Source organism: Podarcis raffonei, chromosome 8, assembly GCF_027172205.1.
Source record: "Podarcis raffonei isolate rPodRaf1 chromosome 8, rPodRaf1.pri, whole genome shotgun sequence".
Taxonomy (NCBI): Eukaryota; Metazoa; Chordata; class Lepidosauria; order Squamata; family Lacertidae; genus Podarcis; species Podarcis raffonei.
In genome coordinates, this window is record NC_070609.1 from 55047234 (window position 1) to 55066442 (window position 19209).

A 19209-nucleotide genomic window follows, 5' to 3' on the forward strand; every position below is an offset into this window, starting at 1 on the left:
AATTCAGTAACATATGGAGGGCTGAAGCTTCCCCAAACCTGTTTTAGAGGATGGTCCAGAGTTCTTCAACTAGTTCTAAAAGGGCAGAATCTTTCAAATCTAATTAATTATCAAGTTTATTTTCTTATCTTGGAGGGGTATGGGGAGGGCTGGGAGTGTGAGGTGATTGTACCTGGGTAAGATTTCTGTAGATAGGTCTGAATTTATTTTTATTTTTTTTAAAAAAAACTTTTATTCATTGATCTGAGATTTATTTGAACAGCTGTTCTTTTTGCTCAGTTATGAAGCCCGAAGCACTGCAGAGTCTTTGAGAGGGCTGTTAATAAGAACAAAGATTTTTAATGATTTGGCAAACATTTTTGAAAGTATTAACTGCCAATATAGAGTCTATGATAACAATCAAGTGGTGCTTGGGATAATTTGTACTTGGCACACTTGACAGATATTAATTATGTCCGACAGGATCCGTGTGAACTCCTGGCAGGCAGGGAAGGTATTGCGACACAGACAAAATGATTTCCCAGTCATCCAATACAAAATCCTCCTCTGGAACTGCAGTGATAGAATGTGTGTGTGTGTGTGTGTGTGTGTGTGTGTGTGAGAGAGAGAGAGAGAGAGAGAGAGAGAGAGAGAGAGAGAGAGAGGGAGGGAGGGAGAGAGAGAGAGAGAGGGAGAGACTGACTGGTCTATCTAGCTTTCAGGTTGGTACAGAGAAGAAGCAGGTGCTGAAGAGTCCTCCAGAAGTAATTTATCCAAATCATAGTCTTCCTTCCAGAAGCAGGGGAAATGGCAAATATTATCTATGCTGACTGGCAATGGTCCTCTAGGGTTTCTTGCCTCTCTCCCTCTGTATCACTAGTCTCCCATTCTCCCTCTCCTGCCAGTGGGCACCACAACCTGCTGGGCCCTTCCCTGGGATCGTCTTCTCCCCATTCTGTGCTCCCCCAGGCTCATCCTGCTCCTAGCTCTGCCAGCCCCTGACATCCCACACATGATGTTAGCTGTAGAGCAGGTGGGCATGGTTTGGTTGAAATGGTATTGTGGGTCAAATGAGGAGGTCTTGAATGATTAATTAAGCTCCCTAGCCCTGTTGTAGACTCTTCAACTAACATCATGAATGTTAGTTTCCACTTTGCAATTTCATGGTTTTTTTGCTTGCAGCCATTTCATAAACTTATGGGGAAGGAGCCATGTTCCTGCCCCAGATCTACACAATCAAACCTAATATATAGCTAATCAACATGGAACACAGCTTCTTGGTCAGCCATAATAGGTTACCGATTGCCACGCCAATGATGATTCCAACTCTTATTGTGACAAATAGGCAATGGCCCAGCTGTCTGACTCATACCCATGACGGCTTCTAATGAAGTTTTCCTTGCTAAGACTAATGGTGTCTGCTACCAGGAAGTGGCCAGGTCATTCATTCAAATTTTGAATGTGTTAGGATCCCAAAGGGACTTTCCCCAGCAAAAAATAAAACAGAATGGAGAATTCTACAGCAAGGGGAAAAAACATTATGCCCAAGCAGCATTCCACTTTAGATGGACCTTAAATCTGTTTAGTTGTAGTCCACAAAAACAATTTCTGTGTCACTGTGAGCATGAGCCATGATGACAGACAAGTTATTGCTCATATTCAGTAGGAAATCAAACACCTTGATACTATGGTGTTGGAGCGAAAATGTTTCTTTTGAAAAGTGCTATGTGATTAGCATGATAGTCAAAGGATATGTGTTTATAGTGTGTGCAAAATGTATGAAGATACATTGAACCATTAATCTGTCTAGTCTAGATCTGCATCTCTCCAAGATATTAAAGGGGGCTTTTTCAGCTCTCTTAATTGAGACCTTTTCCTCTGCCAAATTTGGAGTGCTAGGAATTGAATGTATGTACTCTTCCACTGAGCTATGCCCCTTGACTTTTGATAAGATTTGTGTGGGACATAGGTCCTTGGTATCCAGAAGGACTTCTTTTGTTAAAAGGGGGATTTTGGGTAAATTTTTGTCATCATTTATGCTGGTGCTGCAATCCTGTTTAGGTAATTAGTATTGCATACATGTAAATGGTCCTGGATTGACTCCCAGGAATCCACAAGGGTGGATGTTATTGTTGTTCCTACTGTTTTTAATACAGAAGTCTGATTCATGTAAGTCTTCTAACCTCTGCCACAGATACATGGCAGGTGGGCCCCTCTGTCTGTCTTCACTTTCAAAGTGGATTTGAAAGCTTACTTCTGCTGCATGACACATTTTGCCTTTTCGACAGACTTCAGTTTTCCTTGACACATCAATTGTGTGTTTTTGCATGTGTGTGGACTCTCTCTCTCTCTCTCTCTCTCTTACACACACACACACACACACACACACACACACACACACACACCCCTCCTTGGAGAGAGTGAAATTAAAAGGCAAAGCATTGCAGTGCTCAAGATCCTCAATATCCCATACAATGAAAGGCCAAAGAACCAAGGCAACTGTCTGAGGATGGAGGCAAATTCAGTGTTAGCATGAATCTTTCATAAATAATGGAAGGTGATATATGATGGCAAGAGAAGATTGTGCCTGTGCAGTTCTCCTGACCAGTGGTGTAGCTAAGGTTGGGTTTTGGGGCTAAAGCCCAGCACCAGGATCTAGGCTAAAATAGATATGCTGGGGAACATATATGCATATGTTCAATGTTGGTTCTCTCTGTTTCTCTTTTTCTAGTCATAAATTTAGTTCTTCATGTTTCTGGAGCACTTTGTGATTATTATTTAAAAATAAATCTCATAGAAATTTGACAGTGTTTTGGTGCGAACTTCTGCTAATAAATACATTTCTGCATGCATATTTGACTAATATACACATTTCTGCAAGCAGTTTCACCTAATATAATGCATTTTTGTATGTTATTCTCACTAACATATGCATTCATATGCACACTTTCTCATAACATATGCATTTATGTGCACATTCTTTTGACTGGAGAAGCACATCTATTCTGAGTAGAATTGGCATTGGATCCAACCCTTGCTTCAGAAAGTAATGGCAAGTTCCAACATACAATTTGGGGCATCATTAGACTTCCTCTTCTGAGACATCCTGATACATGAACACCTATCCAGGATGCAGCCAGTACCAACATTCTGTGTTCCTGCAGGCAGAGTTGTACTCTTACTTCAAAATTGTGACCCACACACTTCTGCAATCAGATCAAACAGGCTGACAGTCTCAGTCACTTGTGCTGGCATTTCTCTTCCCATACCTTCCTTCAGCAGAAATGGAGAGCTGCTAATATAATCACTACTGCTTTCTTGACACAATGTGGTTATAGGGATGCAAGGTGAAGCATGAATTATCTGTCATTATTGACATTCTCATAAATAGGCCGATCCTGAAGATTTCACTTGAAGAAGCTTAATAATGATCTTCATTAATCAGAAGCCTGATCCTGTGTCTTGAACTAACAATACTTCTACAGCTAATGAAGGTTGAGAAAGTCTATTAGTAGGACTCTGGCTCATGGATGCTTTTATTCAGAAGTAAAAAATATGTGCAAGATGGATAATAAATTATGCTGTCCTAAGAAGCCTTGGGCTAATTAATCTCATTATTCTTTCCTTCTTTCTTTAGGAAATCTTTAAGGCAGAAGGCAGCCTTGGAATTGTAAGGCAAAGAAGGTCCATTGTGGCAACTCCAATCTTAATTCCTGAAAATCAGAGATCTCCATTTCCAAGGCCCGTGGGCAAGGTGAGTGATAAAATCTGCTGGCCTTAACCTAAACTGATTGTAACCATTTGCCTTTCCATGGCCACCACCAATGTGATTGAGTAGATCTTTCTTTCTTTTTTTTAGTGTATTTGGATTAGTGGTGCTTCTGAATTTCCTCCAACCCAATTTATCTCTGAATTTTAAAGTACTGAATGACCCAGTCTTATTTTCAGAGTGAAATCAGTGCATTTGAATCCTCTATCTTATACTTATACCAAAATGCTGGGAAGAACATGTGCAAGAATAGTTTGCTGCAGATTTTATTTCCTTCAATTTATTCATAACTTCTCCCACTTTCCCTGCTTTTCTGGTTCTAGTTCAGTGGTAGCGTATATGTCTTGCATGCATAAGATCCTAAGCTCAATTTCTGGAATCTAGGACGAAGAAGTATCCCAGTGTGAGTTACTGGAGAGCCACCCAAAACCATAGTGGTCTAATTAGTACAGTGGAATTCCTTGTGTTAACATGTAAATAAATAAAATAAAATAAATAAATACCACCACTACAAAACAAACAATATTGATGTAACTACATGCATGCTGAATTCCTTTTGTGTGCTGGCTTACCATGATCCACTTGTAGTTGTGCATCATGATTAAAACTACAAAAAGCCCTATTCATGTGGTTGTCTAGCTGGCTGTGTTAAATTCTTTTTGAATTTTGTTTTACTGGTCATAGGAGTTCATGTGAACATCAGTAAAGCACCATACAAAAAGAATATTGATCTAGTCCTAGGTATGGGCTCACCAAAATGGTTTTTTTGCAGTGTTTTATATGTGGGCATCGGTAATGTGGAAGATAAAAAAAATGGTGAGGTGAAGGGAAACTGCAATTAACTGCATGTGTTTCAGTACCAAAATTGATTTTAGAAATTCTTTCATCAAACTGGAATAAAGGAGAAGGTAAAACATCGGCAAAAGTGAGTCTACAGAATAATAAATAAATGGAATGTGATAAATTGACTCTTGCCTTATTTTGGAGAGAGAAGCCTGGTGTTTGTTTGTGGAATGGATAGATTTTTTTCATTGGAACATCTAATTTGGTACAGAAAGTAATTTCCACTAATTGAGATGGGTTCCAATTGCCATATCTAAAGCCACACTAGCACACTTACCTCTAAAATTCCTATATGTGGTTGCAATGGTTTGTGTTTTCAAGATGTGGGGGCAGAGTTCTTGTGTGCACTAGAGCACTTAACAGATTTGTAAGAAGGAATTGTTTTATATATATATGCACATCTGGCAGTAAATATGGGAAGGTGCCTCATTTGACCTTTTTCACAGTTGCATTACATTTGAAGGGCAAAGCACTTATGAGATGTTTATCAGCAGCTCTATATTCATCCACCACAACCCCCCTCCCTTTTTGTAAAATTCAGGAAAAGGTTTCTTGGAATACCCTTAACATTTCAAGTGGCAAACTCAGCCCTTGAATCACAATACTTATTGTTGGATCAACTGAATCAGATGCGGGCTAGGGTGACATTGCAACATTGCCATACTTAAATAGCTGAATGTAATAGGGAAGAGTTTTAGACTTGGTTATTTCTGTATTCAGTAGGATTTTAACCCTGATGCATGTTACATTGCTGTGAGAGCTGGTGGACTTTAAGAACATATGAAGCCCCCTGCTAGATCATAAAGTATTGTTTTCCAAGAAGAGCTGAAGACAAGAGGTCTTTCCCCTTTTTGCTCTACCCCAGCCACTGGTACTCACCAACATTCCTCTTGATGTGGGTCCCACTTGGCAATTGGTTTAAACTAGGGTTTAACCTAATTTGGGTCTCCAACTGTTTTTGGACTACAACTCTCATCATCCCTAGCTAGCAGGACCAGTGGTCAGGGATGATGGAAATTGTAGTCCAAAAACAGCTGGAGACCAAGGTTTGGGAAACACTGGTTTAAACTGTCTTTGTACATAAAAAAAGACCATGAGCCCTGCTCAGTCAGGTCAAGAGACTCTCTTGTCTGGTATCCTGTTTCTCATAGAGGCCAACCAGATGCCTCAGATTAATCTGCAAGCAGGATGTGAAGTCTTCATGAGAACATGGACAGTATGAGAACCCAGGATGAAGTGCTTTGCTTTAAATGAAAGCAGTTAGAGGGGAAAGTGTGTTACTATCAGTGTCCTGGTCTTTGAGAGGCCAAGGCTCAGAAGAAGCCTAGCCAGATGCCATCAAGAGGCCAAGTCAATTGACTGTGGCGGTAATCCAGATTCCCTGCAGCTCCTTGGGGAGATCCCAGGGTAGCTATACCAAACCTTGTCTCTGTAAACACCTGAATCCAACTGAAGTCTTCTGTGTGTTGACTGAGCTTTAGTTTAGTAATCCCCACCTCCCTAGGAAAGCTCACTGGCTGGCTTTTAAAATAGGCATCATCTGATTTTGCAATCTTTGGCTCCTGTGAGTGTGGGGAGATTGGGTACTGTGGGAGACAGTTCCACTGAATCAGTTGATGGCAGCAAGGGTTTGTCTTCTGGCTGGAAGGAGCCTTAGAAAAGTGCTTTGGTCAGATACCAAAGTGGTATTGAATATCTAATGCAGGGGGAAAAGAAAACCCATGTGGGGGCTGAGACAGTCCCAGGATGCATGATACCACAGGTTTGCTGAACTTATCTGAAGTTATGCAGGTATTGGGACAGGGGTATGCACTTGTGAAGTGTTAGCTTTGTTACTTGCTTTCCTTTCTAGCAGGCCCATTTGCTTCATTTTCCACTTGATATTGTGGAAATTGTTTTCTTTTGTTACTGTTTCATAAATGTTTAATTTGTTTTGCTTTGGCACTGATTACAATGGAGACCTGGCCAATCTCTACAACTTTGGAATTTAGCATCCAGATGGCATGTAGCTTGCAAAGGAGTGTTGCACTGTTCCTGAAGGAATCAGACTTGCCAAATGCAAATAATTCATATTATATAAGCAAATGAAAAGGGTGAGGTGGGGTGGGGTGGGGTGGGGTGGGGTGGAGGTGAGGGTATCCTCCAAGTTTCATGTAACTTCCAGGGACTGCTGGGGATACAAGGAATGCATAATAGAGGCAGGACGGCCAAGGCTGATCAAGAGGAAGAGGGTTAACAATTTATGGGGATTTGTGCCACCAGCAAGGAAGGAGCCAGGGCTGGTAGAAGGGAAAGAGATTGGAGATTGGAGAGGTGTAGGGTGTGTCAGCCAGTTACTTAGTCAACAGAAATGTGTGTTTGTGTGTGTTCAGTGCACCTTAGGACCTACTGTAAGTGTGTGCTCTGTCAATAAAGAATTAAACTACCAACCATTTGTCCTCCTCAGACTGAGTGTACTCAGGACAAAAACCTTATAACTGGAGAGTTGGAAGGGATATTGGAGGTCATATAATGAAACCCTCTGTTCAACAATGGACCTACATTGCAGCATGAAACAGCATTATGTCTGTCAGATGGCTGGTCAGCCTCTGTTTAAATACATCCAGGAAAGACAACCCCATCTCATCTCTTGATAATTTGAAGCTACTGTCAAACAGTTCTTACAGTTCAAAATTCGAAATACTGCTTAGCTGTAGTTCTATACTATTTCCACTCCCTGGATAGGAGGAGAAACAGGGAACAAATCTGCCCCATCTTCTGAAATGTAGTTAGTGAGATAAACAGCTACCATGTCCCTGCTTAATCTTAAGAACAGAGGAACTGTCTTATACCAAGTGAAATCATTGGGCCATCTAGCTCAATATGGTCTACACTGACTGGCAGCAGCTCTGGGGTTTTAGACAGGGAGTCTCTCTCCCAACCCTACATGGAACCTCCTGCATGCAAAACACATGCTGTGCTGCTGAACCACAGGCCACCACCACATTCTTCTGAGCAACCCATCTTGGCAGGCTTGGAAAACTACCCACCTGAGCAGTGACTTTGCATTTTGAGGATAATATAGGAATAAAGGAAGCTGCCTTATACTGAGTTAGACCATTTGTCCTTCTAGCACTGAATGGAAGCAGCTCTCCAAGGTTTCAGGTAGGGAGTCTCTCTCAGCCCTACCTAGACATGTTGAAGATTGAACCTGAGAGCTTCTGCATGCAAAACAGAAGCTCTAACTACAGAGCTATGGTCCTTCTTAGCTGTCTAGGATAGTGTTTGAACAGTTAAACCTGCCTTATGCTGAGTGAGACCCATGGTTTATTAAGCCCGGTGTGGTCTACAGTAGCAGTAGCTTACTAAGGTTTCTAGCAGCAGTCTTCCATAGACATATTTGGAGATGCTGGGGATTGAACCTGAGGCCTTCTGCACACAAATCAGATGTTCTGCTATTGTCCTTGTTTTTTTCTTGTCTAAACAAACCTATTTCTTCAAACCATTCCTCAAAGGACTTGGTATCAGACTCCTCACCATTCCGGTTGCCCCACTATGGACCTGATCTAGTATGTCAGTGCTCATTTAACACAATGCCCAGAAGTGGACTTAATACTCCAGTTGTGACCTCAGCCATTGCTTCATATTGGAGAATGTTCATGCCTCACCACATTCAGAACACTCAAAGATCCCCCCTCCTATAGAATTTTCTTGGAATGTATCAGCCTTCATTCCTAATAAACCTAATGCAGTTTTCATTCAAACTGAAACTGCAGTTTGGCAGTTTCAGGAAATCTCTCCTATGAGGAAACAATGGGAAAACAAAAATGAAATGACTTTTGCTTCTACCATTCATGTATTTATTTCCATTCACTTGTCATAAAAAGACATCAGGAAGGAATGGGGATTCATGCATTCATTATTAATTTGCTTTACAAGTAAATAAATATCAATGGTGTGCCCAGGCCACAAGTGTTTACTTGTACTGTACCTGTGAATGTAGCTTTGGGAAGCAGCTCAATCTGTTTCAGAGCCACAACATTTCTTTACAATTTGACTTGTTATTTGGGACCAAATTACATTTGTTAAAAATGAAACTCTTGCCTCCCCATTCACTATAATGGGGAAACTACAAATGGCTATGGTTTTGTGTGTTTTTTTTTGCTTTCACAGAAGTGAATGAAATTTGCAGGCACAACAGTCCCTCCACATTCAACTGAGCCTGCTAAATTGTAGGCAGGTAGATACAACAATTTTATTACAGGGCATCTTTAAAGTTCTATACTATATATGATTCTCAAATGCAGAAACTGGGGTGGAGTGGGGCATTCCACTAATTATTTTTTGATCAGGAAGACTGAAATTCTTCAACAGTTCAGTCAAGTCCTGAAAAAGCACTCTCAAATTTTCAACCAAAATTATTTTCATAGCAAATTCAGTCCAGCTTTAATTTGCTTTTCTTTGCATTTCTGGCTGCTTCAATGTAGCTGATTGTTGAAAAATACTGGACAGGGAAAAGAAAGTACTTCTTCACACAGCAGATAAACTATGGAAGCAGTATAACTCTAAATGCCAATTGCTGGGAATCACAAGTTTTAAGAGGCAGTAGTGCTCAGGTTATGCTTGCAAGCTTCCCATGGGCATTTCGTGGACCACTTTGTGAACAGGATGCTGAACTTGATGGGTCTTTGACCTGGTCCAGCAGGGCTCTCCTCCTCGTCTTGTGTTCTTAGACTTCAGGCAGCTGATTGAGTGAACACTAGACTGCAAAAGATTGTCTTTGGTACAGTGATGTGTTGTGTGTTTCAATTTGAGAATGGGGGCATTTGCTTTTGTTTTGTTTTCTGCACTGGCAGAATCTCAGAGAAACCAAAGAAGAAAAAATGTGCAGGCGAGCCAAGCAGCTTGGGTATAATAAAAATGTAATATTGAGTGTTATTGAGCTTGCTCCCTATAAGGACGTACACAGCTGAGCTGATCAATAAAATGCTATAATGAGTTATAGTCATCAGATTGGAGTGGGGAAAATGAATTAGCTATAACTTCATACGGTCATTTTCAGAGAAGTTACTTGTCTGGAAAAGCTACTTGCTGGCAATCTGTGCTCCTCCGGCAGGAATGCAGTTACAAACCACTTCTGTGTCAACAAGGAATAAAGACAGAGCATCTCTTGTTCCTGAGCATGTGGCAATGTGACAGAAAGCTACGGCCCGTGTCCTCGTGTAACTGGAGACTGATTTGAGCTGCCAGTGCCTGAAGGTCTCTTCCTCTAGGGAGTTGGACACGAAGCTGCCTTTGCTAGTGCAGTGACTATGAATACAAATTGCACGGCCGAGCTACCTAGTGTTGTAAGAAGAAATGCATTGCACAGTGGGCTAATGGCAAGTCATTGGCTGGATTCAGACATATCAATATCAGTCTGACAAACCATGGTTTGTTGGATGGAAAAGAAGTGTTGTGCATTGGTACTTCAGCCTCTTACATGCCTTAACACAGGCATAGGCAAACTCGGCCCTCCGGATGTTTTAGGACTACAACTTCCATCAACCCTGACCACTGGTCCTGTTAGCTAGGGATGATGGGAGTTGTAGTCCCAAAACATCTGGAGGGCCAAGTTTGTCTATGCCTGCCTTAACACATTGCTTCTCTGTATTGCTAGATGTTTGAACTCTGAAATTGTGGCTTAAGCCTCTGGTTGGTATGCAGATTACTCAGAGTAGACACATTAGAATTAACGAGCATGATTAAGCAGCTTTCTGATGAGGAAAGGCTGCAGCATTTGGAGCTTTTTAGTTTGCAGAAAAGGTACATTAAAAGGTGACATGATAGAAGTGTATAAAATTATGCATGGCATGGAGATGGTAACTATGTTCCTATAGCTAAATGGGCAAATAGTCTGACAGGATAGAAGGCAGTTTCCTTTGTTCCTGTAGCAAAACAAAGTACTCTTTGGCGTATCTACTGTTCTGAGTTTTCAGGTGTTTTGACTTGCATGTTGATGTACAGCTCTGGGCTCAAACCTATAATGCTCTGATGCCTGGGTCCAGGATATGCTTATTACTGATGAACCTCATCCCTATAGCTTCTTCCAACATAAGCCATATGTGTGTGGATGATACACAAGCCTAAGGCATGTGCTTCTGCTAAAAACTGGAGAGCTGTGCCTTAAAAGCTGACATGCTTGAGTGCTCTGCTAGATGAGGCTAGAGCGTGCAATACCTTGCATGACTGAATCTTACATGAGTACAACTTGATTTGTGCTTGCAATTTCCTCACTAATAAACATACAACATGTCCAAACTTAGCTAGGACTAATTTACGACTGTTTTGATGAACTGAACCACTGCATCAAATCCCGCGGACGATACAATGTTTGGGAATGGCCTTTCTTCCTTTAAATAATGCAGCCTAGAGACTATGGACTAGAGGAGAAAGTCGATTCGGTTTGCATTTAAAGACACTTTTGCACTTTCTGAAAAAATGTGAGAATGGAAGCACAACTGTCCTTTGAAATTTGCACTTATCTGAATTTCGTGATGGAGTTCTCTGACCTACCAGCATTTACAGAAATGCACTCTATTGCTTGTGAAATGTGTACAAAATACAAACATGCCTTTACTAGAAGAAGCTCACAGAAATGCTGAATAATTTTCATGAGATTTTTTAAAGAAATGCAAATTACTGCAGAAATGTGGAGAACTGAATAACTTGGAAAACTGAGAGAAGGTAAAAGTGAGGGATAATAATAAAATTAATAATGCCATTTAATGCCAAAATAGGCTTCTAAGCAGTTTACAAAATCAAATTCTATTAAAATATAAACCATAATTTAAATACACAATTAATGTATGCAATAAAACAATTCAATTAAAACAATAGTAATTAAAACAGGACACACAGCTCAAAAGATCAAGGGAATACATATGTAAACAAGTGCAACTTCAAAAGTCGGTGGAATACCAAGCAGAATATAATTCAATAGGGTGCATTCTATAATGGAAGCCGCCCAGAGTGGCTGGGGAGGCCCAGCCAGATGGGCGGGGTATAAATAATAAATTATTAATTATTATTATTATAACACTGGTGCCACCATAGAAAAGGTCCACCTCTTCATTGCCCCACACCGATAATAATTGTGGTGGTGATTTTTTTATGAGCTTGAATGTTGCAATATTGGACTGTTGGTTTCTGCATAACTCTTCTGCACTTGAACGCTTTGAGTTCGTCTTCACTCCCTGAAGCTGTTCTTTAGTTCTGCCATGTTTCCTGTGGCAAAATGAAGGAGATGTTTCCTTACACCAGGAGTGGTCAACATGGTCCCCTCAGATGTTGTTGCCTACAGCTCCCATCACATCTCAATTGGCCATGCTGGCTGGAGCTGATGAGAATAGGAGTCCAGCAATATCAGGGCCTCATGTTTCCCCAGACCTGAACTAGACATTCTGAAGAACAGCCTGATTTCTTATCCAAACACAAGTTCACCACAAGCAACGTTCTTGTTGCATCATTCTTGGCTGGTCACATTTGCTTTGGGAGTTTTCCAACCCTCCTTTAATCACAGTTGTCAGAGGCTCAGGAGCAGAAGAGCAGGGGAGAGAGCAAATAGAGAGCGGAGGAGAGGAATCAGAGGGGAGCGTAGGGGAATATGACAGTGGACCGAGAGATTCCATGAGCTTCTCCAGCGAATCAGAAGATTCCCAGGAGGGGGCGCCTATGGTAAGGGCGAGGCGAGTCCCAGGGGGGACGATCCATAAACAAGGACCCAGAGAAAGAAGGAACAGAGGAAGAGGTGGAGTAAGGCTAGAATCTTAAGCTGGTGTCAGGGGGGAGGAGATTCAGATGGGACTTCTACGGTCTGATGCATAGACGTAGCGTTGCGCGCTGCACGTCTGGAAATGAAACTGAACTTCAATAAAGACTTTTTAACTTGAGGAAGAAGCAGCGTTGGTCTTGTGTGAGCTGGGACCTTGGGCAGCGCTGACAACAGTAAATGGGAATAACTAAGCACCTGCCTTTTTGAAAGCACAGAGGCAACACTTTCATAAGCGAGATGGACATTTGTGTTCTTTAATTATTAAAAAAGAAAACTTCTAATTAGGCAGCACAACAAAGACACAATGCAGAGATCCATTTCCTCCTTTATATTATTGCCGGCCTCTCCTGTCCGCCTGGGAGCCTGCTTATTGCTTGTAACTGACTACCCCCTTCCTCAGTATCTCTTAATTAAATAGCTATCAGACACCAAGCATGAGCCTGTGTTGATGGGCCTGGCCGTTTAGCAGACCTTACACTTCTGCATGTGAGGCAGCATTCTTGTGGGAAAACAATGAGATTAAAATATTTTAATACACTCTTGGCAGCGCTTCCGCTCGACGTCCAGATGGCCTGGGTTACCAATGTTGACGGGTATTATTGATGCATTTCCTCACATTCTCTTGCTGATACAAGCAGAGGGATGTCATATTTGGGGGCTGGCAATTTTTTTGGTCTCCATCCATATGCTACTGTTACAATTTATTTGTCCGCCTCAAGTAGGATGAAGTATGGAATAATGGGATGCACCGTACCCTTTAATTACTGGGATTGTTTATTTGTCAGTCGCTCATGAAGAATGACAGATATTTACCCTATGATGAATGGAAGGACGGTGGTTTTATCTGCTTTACCTGGTGGAATTGTGTTTTGCCAATTTCTTTTTATATTCTATCACATGCAGTTAGAATCAGACACTGACAGTTATGTCAGTTAGGAGCTGGATGTCTCAACTTGATGCTGGAATCATTTGAGCATTTTTGTTGTTGTTTAGTCGTTTAGTCGTCTCCGACTCTTCGTGACCCCATGGACCAGAGCACGCCAGGCACTCCTGTCTTCCACTGCCTCCCGCAGTTTGTTCAGACTCATGTTTGTAGCTTCGAAGACACTATCCAACCATCTCGTCCTCTGTCGTCCCCTTCTCCTTGTGCCCTCCATCTTTCCCAACATCAGGGTCTTTTCCAGGGAGTCTTCTCTTCTCATGAGGTGGCCAAAGTATTGGAGCCTCAGCTTCACGATCTGTCCTTCCAGTGAGCACTCAGGGCTGATTTCCTTCAGAATGGAGAGGTTTGATCTTCTTGCAGTCCATGGGACTCTCAAGAGTCTCCTCCAGCACCATAATTCAAAAGCATCAATTCTTCGGCGATCAGCCTTCTTTATGGTCCAGCTGTCACTTCCATACGTCACTACTGGGAAAACCATAGCTTTAACTATACGGACCATTGTTGGCAAGGTGATGTCTCTACTTTTTAAGATGCTGTCTAGGTTGGTCATTGCTTTCCTTCCAAGAAGCAGGCATCTCTTAATTTCGTGGCTGCTGTCACCATCTGCAGTGATCATGGAGCCCAAGAAAGTAAAATCTCTCACTGCCTCCATTTCTTCCCCTTCTATTTGCCAGGAGGTGATGGGACCAGTGGCCATGATCTTCGTTTTTTTGATGTTGAGCTTCAGACCATATTTTGTGCTCTCCTCTTTCACCCTCAATAAAAGGTTCTTTAATTCCTCCTCACTTTCTGCCATCAAGGTTGTGTCATCTGCATATCTGAGATTGTTGATATTTCTTCCAGCAATCTTAATTCCGGCTAGGGATTCATCCAGCCCAGCCTTTCGCATGATGAATTCTGCATATAAGTTAAATAACCAGGGAGACAATATACAGCCTTGTCGTACTCCTTTCCCAATTTTGAACCAATCAGTTGTTCCATATCCAGTTCTAACTGTAGCTTCTTGTCCCACATAGAGATTTCTTAGGAGACAGATGAGGTGATCAGGCACTCCCATTTCTTTAAGAACTTGCCATAGTTTGCTGTGGTCAACACAGTCAAAGGCTTTTGCATAGTCAATGAAGCAGAAGTAGATGTCTTTCTGGAACTCTCTAGCTTTCTCCATAATCCAGCGCATGTTTGCAATTTGGTCTCTGGTTCCTCTGCCTCTTCTAAATCCAGCTTGCACTTCTGGGAGTTCTCGGTCCACATACTGCTTGAGCCTTCCTTGTAGAATTTTAAGCATAACCTTGCTAGCGTGTGAAATGAGTGCAATTGTGCGGTAGTTGGAGCATTCTTTAGCACTGCCCTTCTTTGGGATTGGGATGTAGACTGATCTTCTCCAATCCTCTGGCCACTGCTGAGTTTTCCAAACTTGCTGGCATATTGAGTGTAGCACCTTAACAGCATCATCTTTTAAAATTTTAAATAGTTCAGCTGGAATACCATCACTTCCACTGGCCTTGTTATTTGCAGTGCTTTCTAAGGCCCATTTGACTTTACTCTCCAGGATGTCTGGCTCAAGCTCAGCAACCCCACTACCTGGGGTGTACGATACATCCATATCTTTCTGGTATAATTCCTCTGTGTATTCTTGCCACCTCTTCTTGATGTCTTCTGCTTCTGTTAGGTCCTTACCACTTTTGTCCTTTATGATGGCAATCTTTGAACGAAATGTTCCTTTCATATCTCCAATTTTCTTGAACAGACCTCTGGTTCTTGCCATTCTGTTGTTTTGCTCTATTTATTTGCATTGCTCGTTTAAGTAGGCCTTCTTGTCTCTCCTTGCTATTTTTTGGAAATCTGCATTCAATTTCCTGTATCTTTCTCTATCTCCCTCACATTTTGCTTGCCTTCTCTCCCCCGCTATTTGTAAGGCCTCATTGGACAGCCACTTTGCTTTCTTGCATTTCCTTTTCATTGGGATGGTTTTCGTTGCTGCCTCCTGTATAATGTTGCGAGCCTCCATCCATAGTTCTTCAGGCACTCTGTCTAGCAAATCTAAATCCTTAAACCTGTTCCTCACTTCCACTGTGTATTCATAAGGGATTTGATTTAGATTGTATCTTACCGGTCCAGTGGTTTTTCCTACTTTCTTCAGTTTAAGCTTGAATTTTGCTATAAGAAGCTGATGATCTGAGCCACAGTCAGCTCCAGGTCTTGTTTTTGCTGACTGTATTGAGCTTCTCCATCTTTGGCTGCAGAGAATATAATCAATCTGATTTCGATGCTGCCCATCTGGTGATGTCCATGTGTAGAGTCGTCTCTTGTGTTGTTGGAAAAGCGTCTTTGTGATGACCAGCTTGTTCTCTTGACAGAACTCTATTAGCCTTTGCCCTGCTTCATTTTGCTCTCCAAGGCCAAACTTCCCAGTTGTTTCTTTTATCTCTTGATTCCCTACTTTAGCATTCCAATCCCCTATAATGAGAAGAACATCCTTCTTTGGTGTCACTTCTATAAGGTGTTGTAAGTCCTCATAGAATTGGTCAATTTCAGTTTCTTCAGCACCAGTAGTTGGTGCATAAACTTGGATTACTGTTATGTTAAAAGGTCTGCCTTGGATTCGTATCGAGATCATTCTATCATTTTTGAGATTGCATCCCAGTACTGCTTTCGCCACTCTTTTGTTAACTATGAGGGCCACTCCATTTCTTTTGCGGGTTTCTTGCCCACAGTAGTAGATATGATGGTCATCCGAACTGAATTCGCCCATTCCCGTCCATTTTAGTTCACTGATGCCCAGGATGTCAATATTTATTCTTGCCATCTCATTTGTGACCACATCCAACTTACCCAGGTTCATGGTTCTTACATTCCAGGTTCCTATGCAATATTTTTCTTTACAGCATTGGACTTTCCTTTCGCTTCCAGGCATATCCGCAACTGAACGTCCTTTCGGCTTTAGCCCAGCCGTTTCATCAGCTCTGAATCTACTTGTACTTGTCCTCCGCTATTCCCCAGTAGCATGTTGGACGCCTTCCGACCTGAGGGGCTCATCTTCCAGCGTCATAACTTTTATATGCCTGTTGTCTTTGTCCATGGAGTTTTCTTGGCAGGGATACTGGAGTGGCTTGCCCTTGTAATGCCCTTCTCCAAATGTTGTTGGACTGCATCTCCCATCATGCATGTGTGACATTATGCATGCAATGTGCTCACATCACATCGCCAGGTGGAAGCCAAATGGAGAGCCCAGCGTGGCATGGCTCAAAATGCAAGAGAGGAAGCTGCACTGCACTGGGCTCCCCGCTTGGCTGACTCCGGATAATGCAGTGTTGTGTGTGTATTGCAGGTTATGTATATGACATTACAAACGTGCAATGCACATTGTCGGGAGGAGGCTGAGTGAGGAGACACGTGCAGCGCGGCTTCCTCTCTCATGTTCAGGAGGAGCCAGACATTCAACCTCCTCTAGCCCCTCAACATTGAGGGGGCCTGGCCCCCTCCCAGCAAATATTGAGGGGGCCAAAGACCCCTCAGTTGCTATACCATATTCAGTTTACTCTGTGCCCTAGCATGGTTTGGGACACTGTCAGGACCTGCCGGGACTGGAACCAAGAACCTTTGGCTTTGTTTGTTGAGATACCAGAGCTATTACCTTGGGCAATGCATCATTGTTCGGCTACCATGAGATGGATTAGGCTGAGACATGGGCTTGTATCAAATGCTGGTTCTACTCAGAGTAGACCCATTGACATTAACAGGCATGATCAATGGGCTAATTGATTTCAGTAGGTCTGTTCTGAGTTGAACAGACATTGGATGCAATCTGTTGTGACTGAGATGGGTTTTGAACCCTGGACCAGTCTAAATTTGACACTCTTGCCTCTATACCTCCGTGCTTCTCTCAAAAGGCAGAGTAATAAATTACAATAATTTGCATTTGCACTTTCCTGTTTGGGGTTTCTAGAAATTACAACACATGGGCCAAAGCTACTCATCACTTGGCATCACTTGTTTAGGGAAGCTTTTAATGTTTAATAGGTTATTATATTTTAATATTCTGTTGGAAGCCTCCCAGAGTGGCTGGGGAAACCCAGCCAGATGGGTGGGGTATAAAAAATAAATAAATGAATAAATATTATTATTATTATTATTATTATTATTATTATTATTATTATTTATTATACTGAAAAAGACCCTTCTTCTCATTTAGCTATTGGGGGATACTTGGGGTGGGTTTTTTGGGGGGGGCAGTGAAGTCTGTTTAATAGGCACCAGCTGACATGGAAAATTAATTGGTTCTTTTCTAACTGTGACACAAATGTGCCACCTTCCTCCCCCCCCCCATTTGCACAAGTGGCACGGGCATGCGGTGCGGGCTGCACAATTAAGGTGAGCATGTCATGCAGCATACTCACAGGGCCACTATGGATTTTTGAGGGGGCTGACCCCCTCCTTGAAAATTTTGGGGGTGCCCTTGTGCCCCCTGATGGTGCCTATGCTGTGGTACCATTTACACTATACAGTGGTGCCCCGCAAGACGAAAAACCCGCTAGACGAAAGGGTTTTCCGTTTTGGAGGCGCTTCGCAAAACGAATTTCCCTATGGGCTTCCTTCGCAAGATGAAAGCCCATAGGGAAATCTCCGGGACAGCAGGGAAGCGCAGCGCGTCTTCCCCATTGTCCTCGGACCTCCTCCGAAGGCTGGCGGCGCGGCGGAGAAACCTCCTCCCGCCACCAGCCTTCGGATGGCTGCTCTGAAGGCAGGCGGGGGGGCGGAGAGACCTCCTCCCGCCGCCAGCCTTCGGAAGGCTGCTCCGAAGGCAGGCGGGGGGCGGAGAGACCTCCTCCCGCCGCCAGCCTTCGGAAGGCTGCTCCGAAGGCTGGCGGCGGGAGGAGGTCTCTCCGCCCCACCGGCAGCCTTCGGATGGCTGCGATCTGAAAATGCTGGGGGGCGGCAGCGAACGCTTCGCTGCCGCCCGCCAGCATTTTAAAAGCCCCCGGGACAGCGGAGACTTTTCCGCTGTCCCGGGGCGATCTGAAAATGCTGGCGGGTGGCAGCGAACGCTGCGCTGCCGCCCGCCAGCATTTTAAAAGCCCCCAGGACAGCGGAGAAGTCTCTGCTCTCCTGGGGGCTTTTAAAATGCTGGCAGTCGGGAGGAAAGCCCTCCTGTCCCCGGAGCTTGCGGGGTGGGAGGTGGGGAGAAGGGCTTTTCTTCCTACCGCCAGCCTTCAGAACAGCCTTCTGAAGGCTGGCGGTGGGAAGAAAAGCCCTTGTCCCCCCCCCAGCCTTCAGAAGAGGTCGGGGGACAGACTGTCCCCGGACCTGGTCTGAAGGCGGTTTCCATAGGAACGCATTGATTGATTTTCAATGCATTCCTATGGGAAACCGTGCTTCGCAAGACGAAAAACTCGCAAGAAGAAAAAACTTGCGGAACGAATTAATTTCGTCTTGCGAGGCACCACTGTACATGTAAAGCAGTATGGTGCCACACTGAAGAGAATTCTGCAGTTCCCAGAGTGGCTGAACAATTAAAGCCCTATTCGCAGGGAACTCTGGGAACTGTAACTCTAGGAGGGGAATAGGGGGTCTCCTATCAACTCTTAGCAAACTACAACCTCCAGAATTCTTTTGGGGAAAGACATGGCTTCTTAAAGTGGTGTCATAGTGCTTTAAATGTATGGTGTGAATGTGGCCTGTATGATTGTTTGATGCCTTCATCACAGAGAGTGGCTGCAGTTCAAAAGACTACTTTAAAGGAGTGTTCAAAGACTGGCATGCTTGGAATTTTAGATTCCACCCCTTTCACAGTTGTCTTTCTCCAAATACTGTAAACTGAATTCCTCCCTCCCCGAAAATTCTCCATAGTTTCAAAAGTAATTTGGGTGGGACTGGACTTCAAGT

General features: G+C 43.1%; 1 protein-coding gene across 1 annotated transcript in view; it reads left to right on the forward strand.

The window, feature by feature from the left end:
* CDH13 (cadherin 13) overlaps positions 1-19209 on the forward strand; it is a 589050-nt gene that overhangs the window by 245727 nt on the left and 324114 nt on the right. The window contains exon 4 of the mRNA XM_053400135.1: positions 3617-3733. Coding sequence (XP_053256110.1) covers positions 3617-3733 — 117 coding nt within the window. The remainder of the gene's footprint in view (positions 1-3616; positions 3734-19209) is intronic.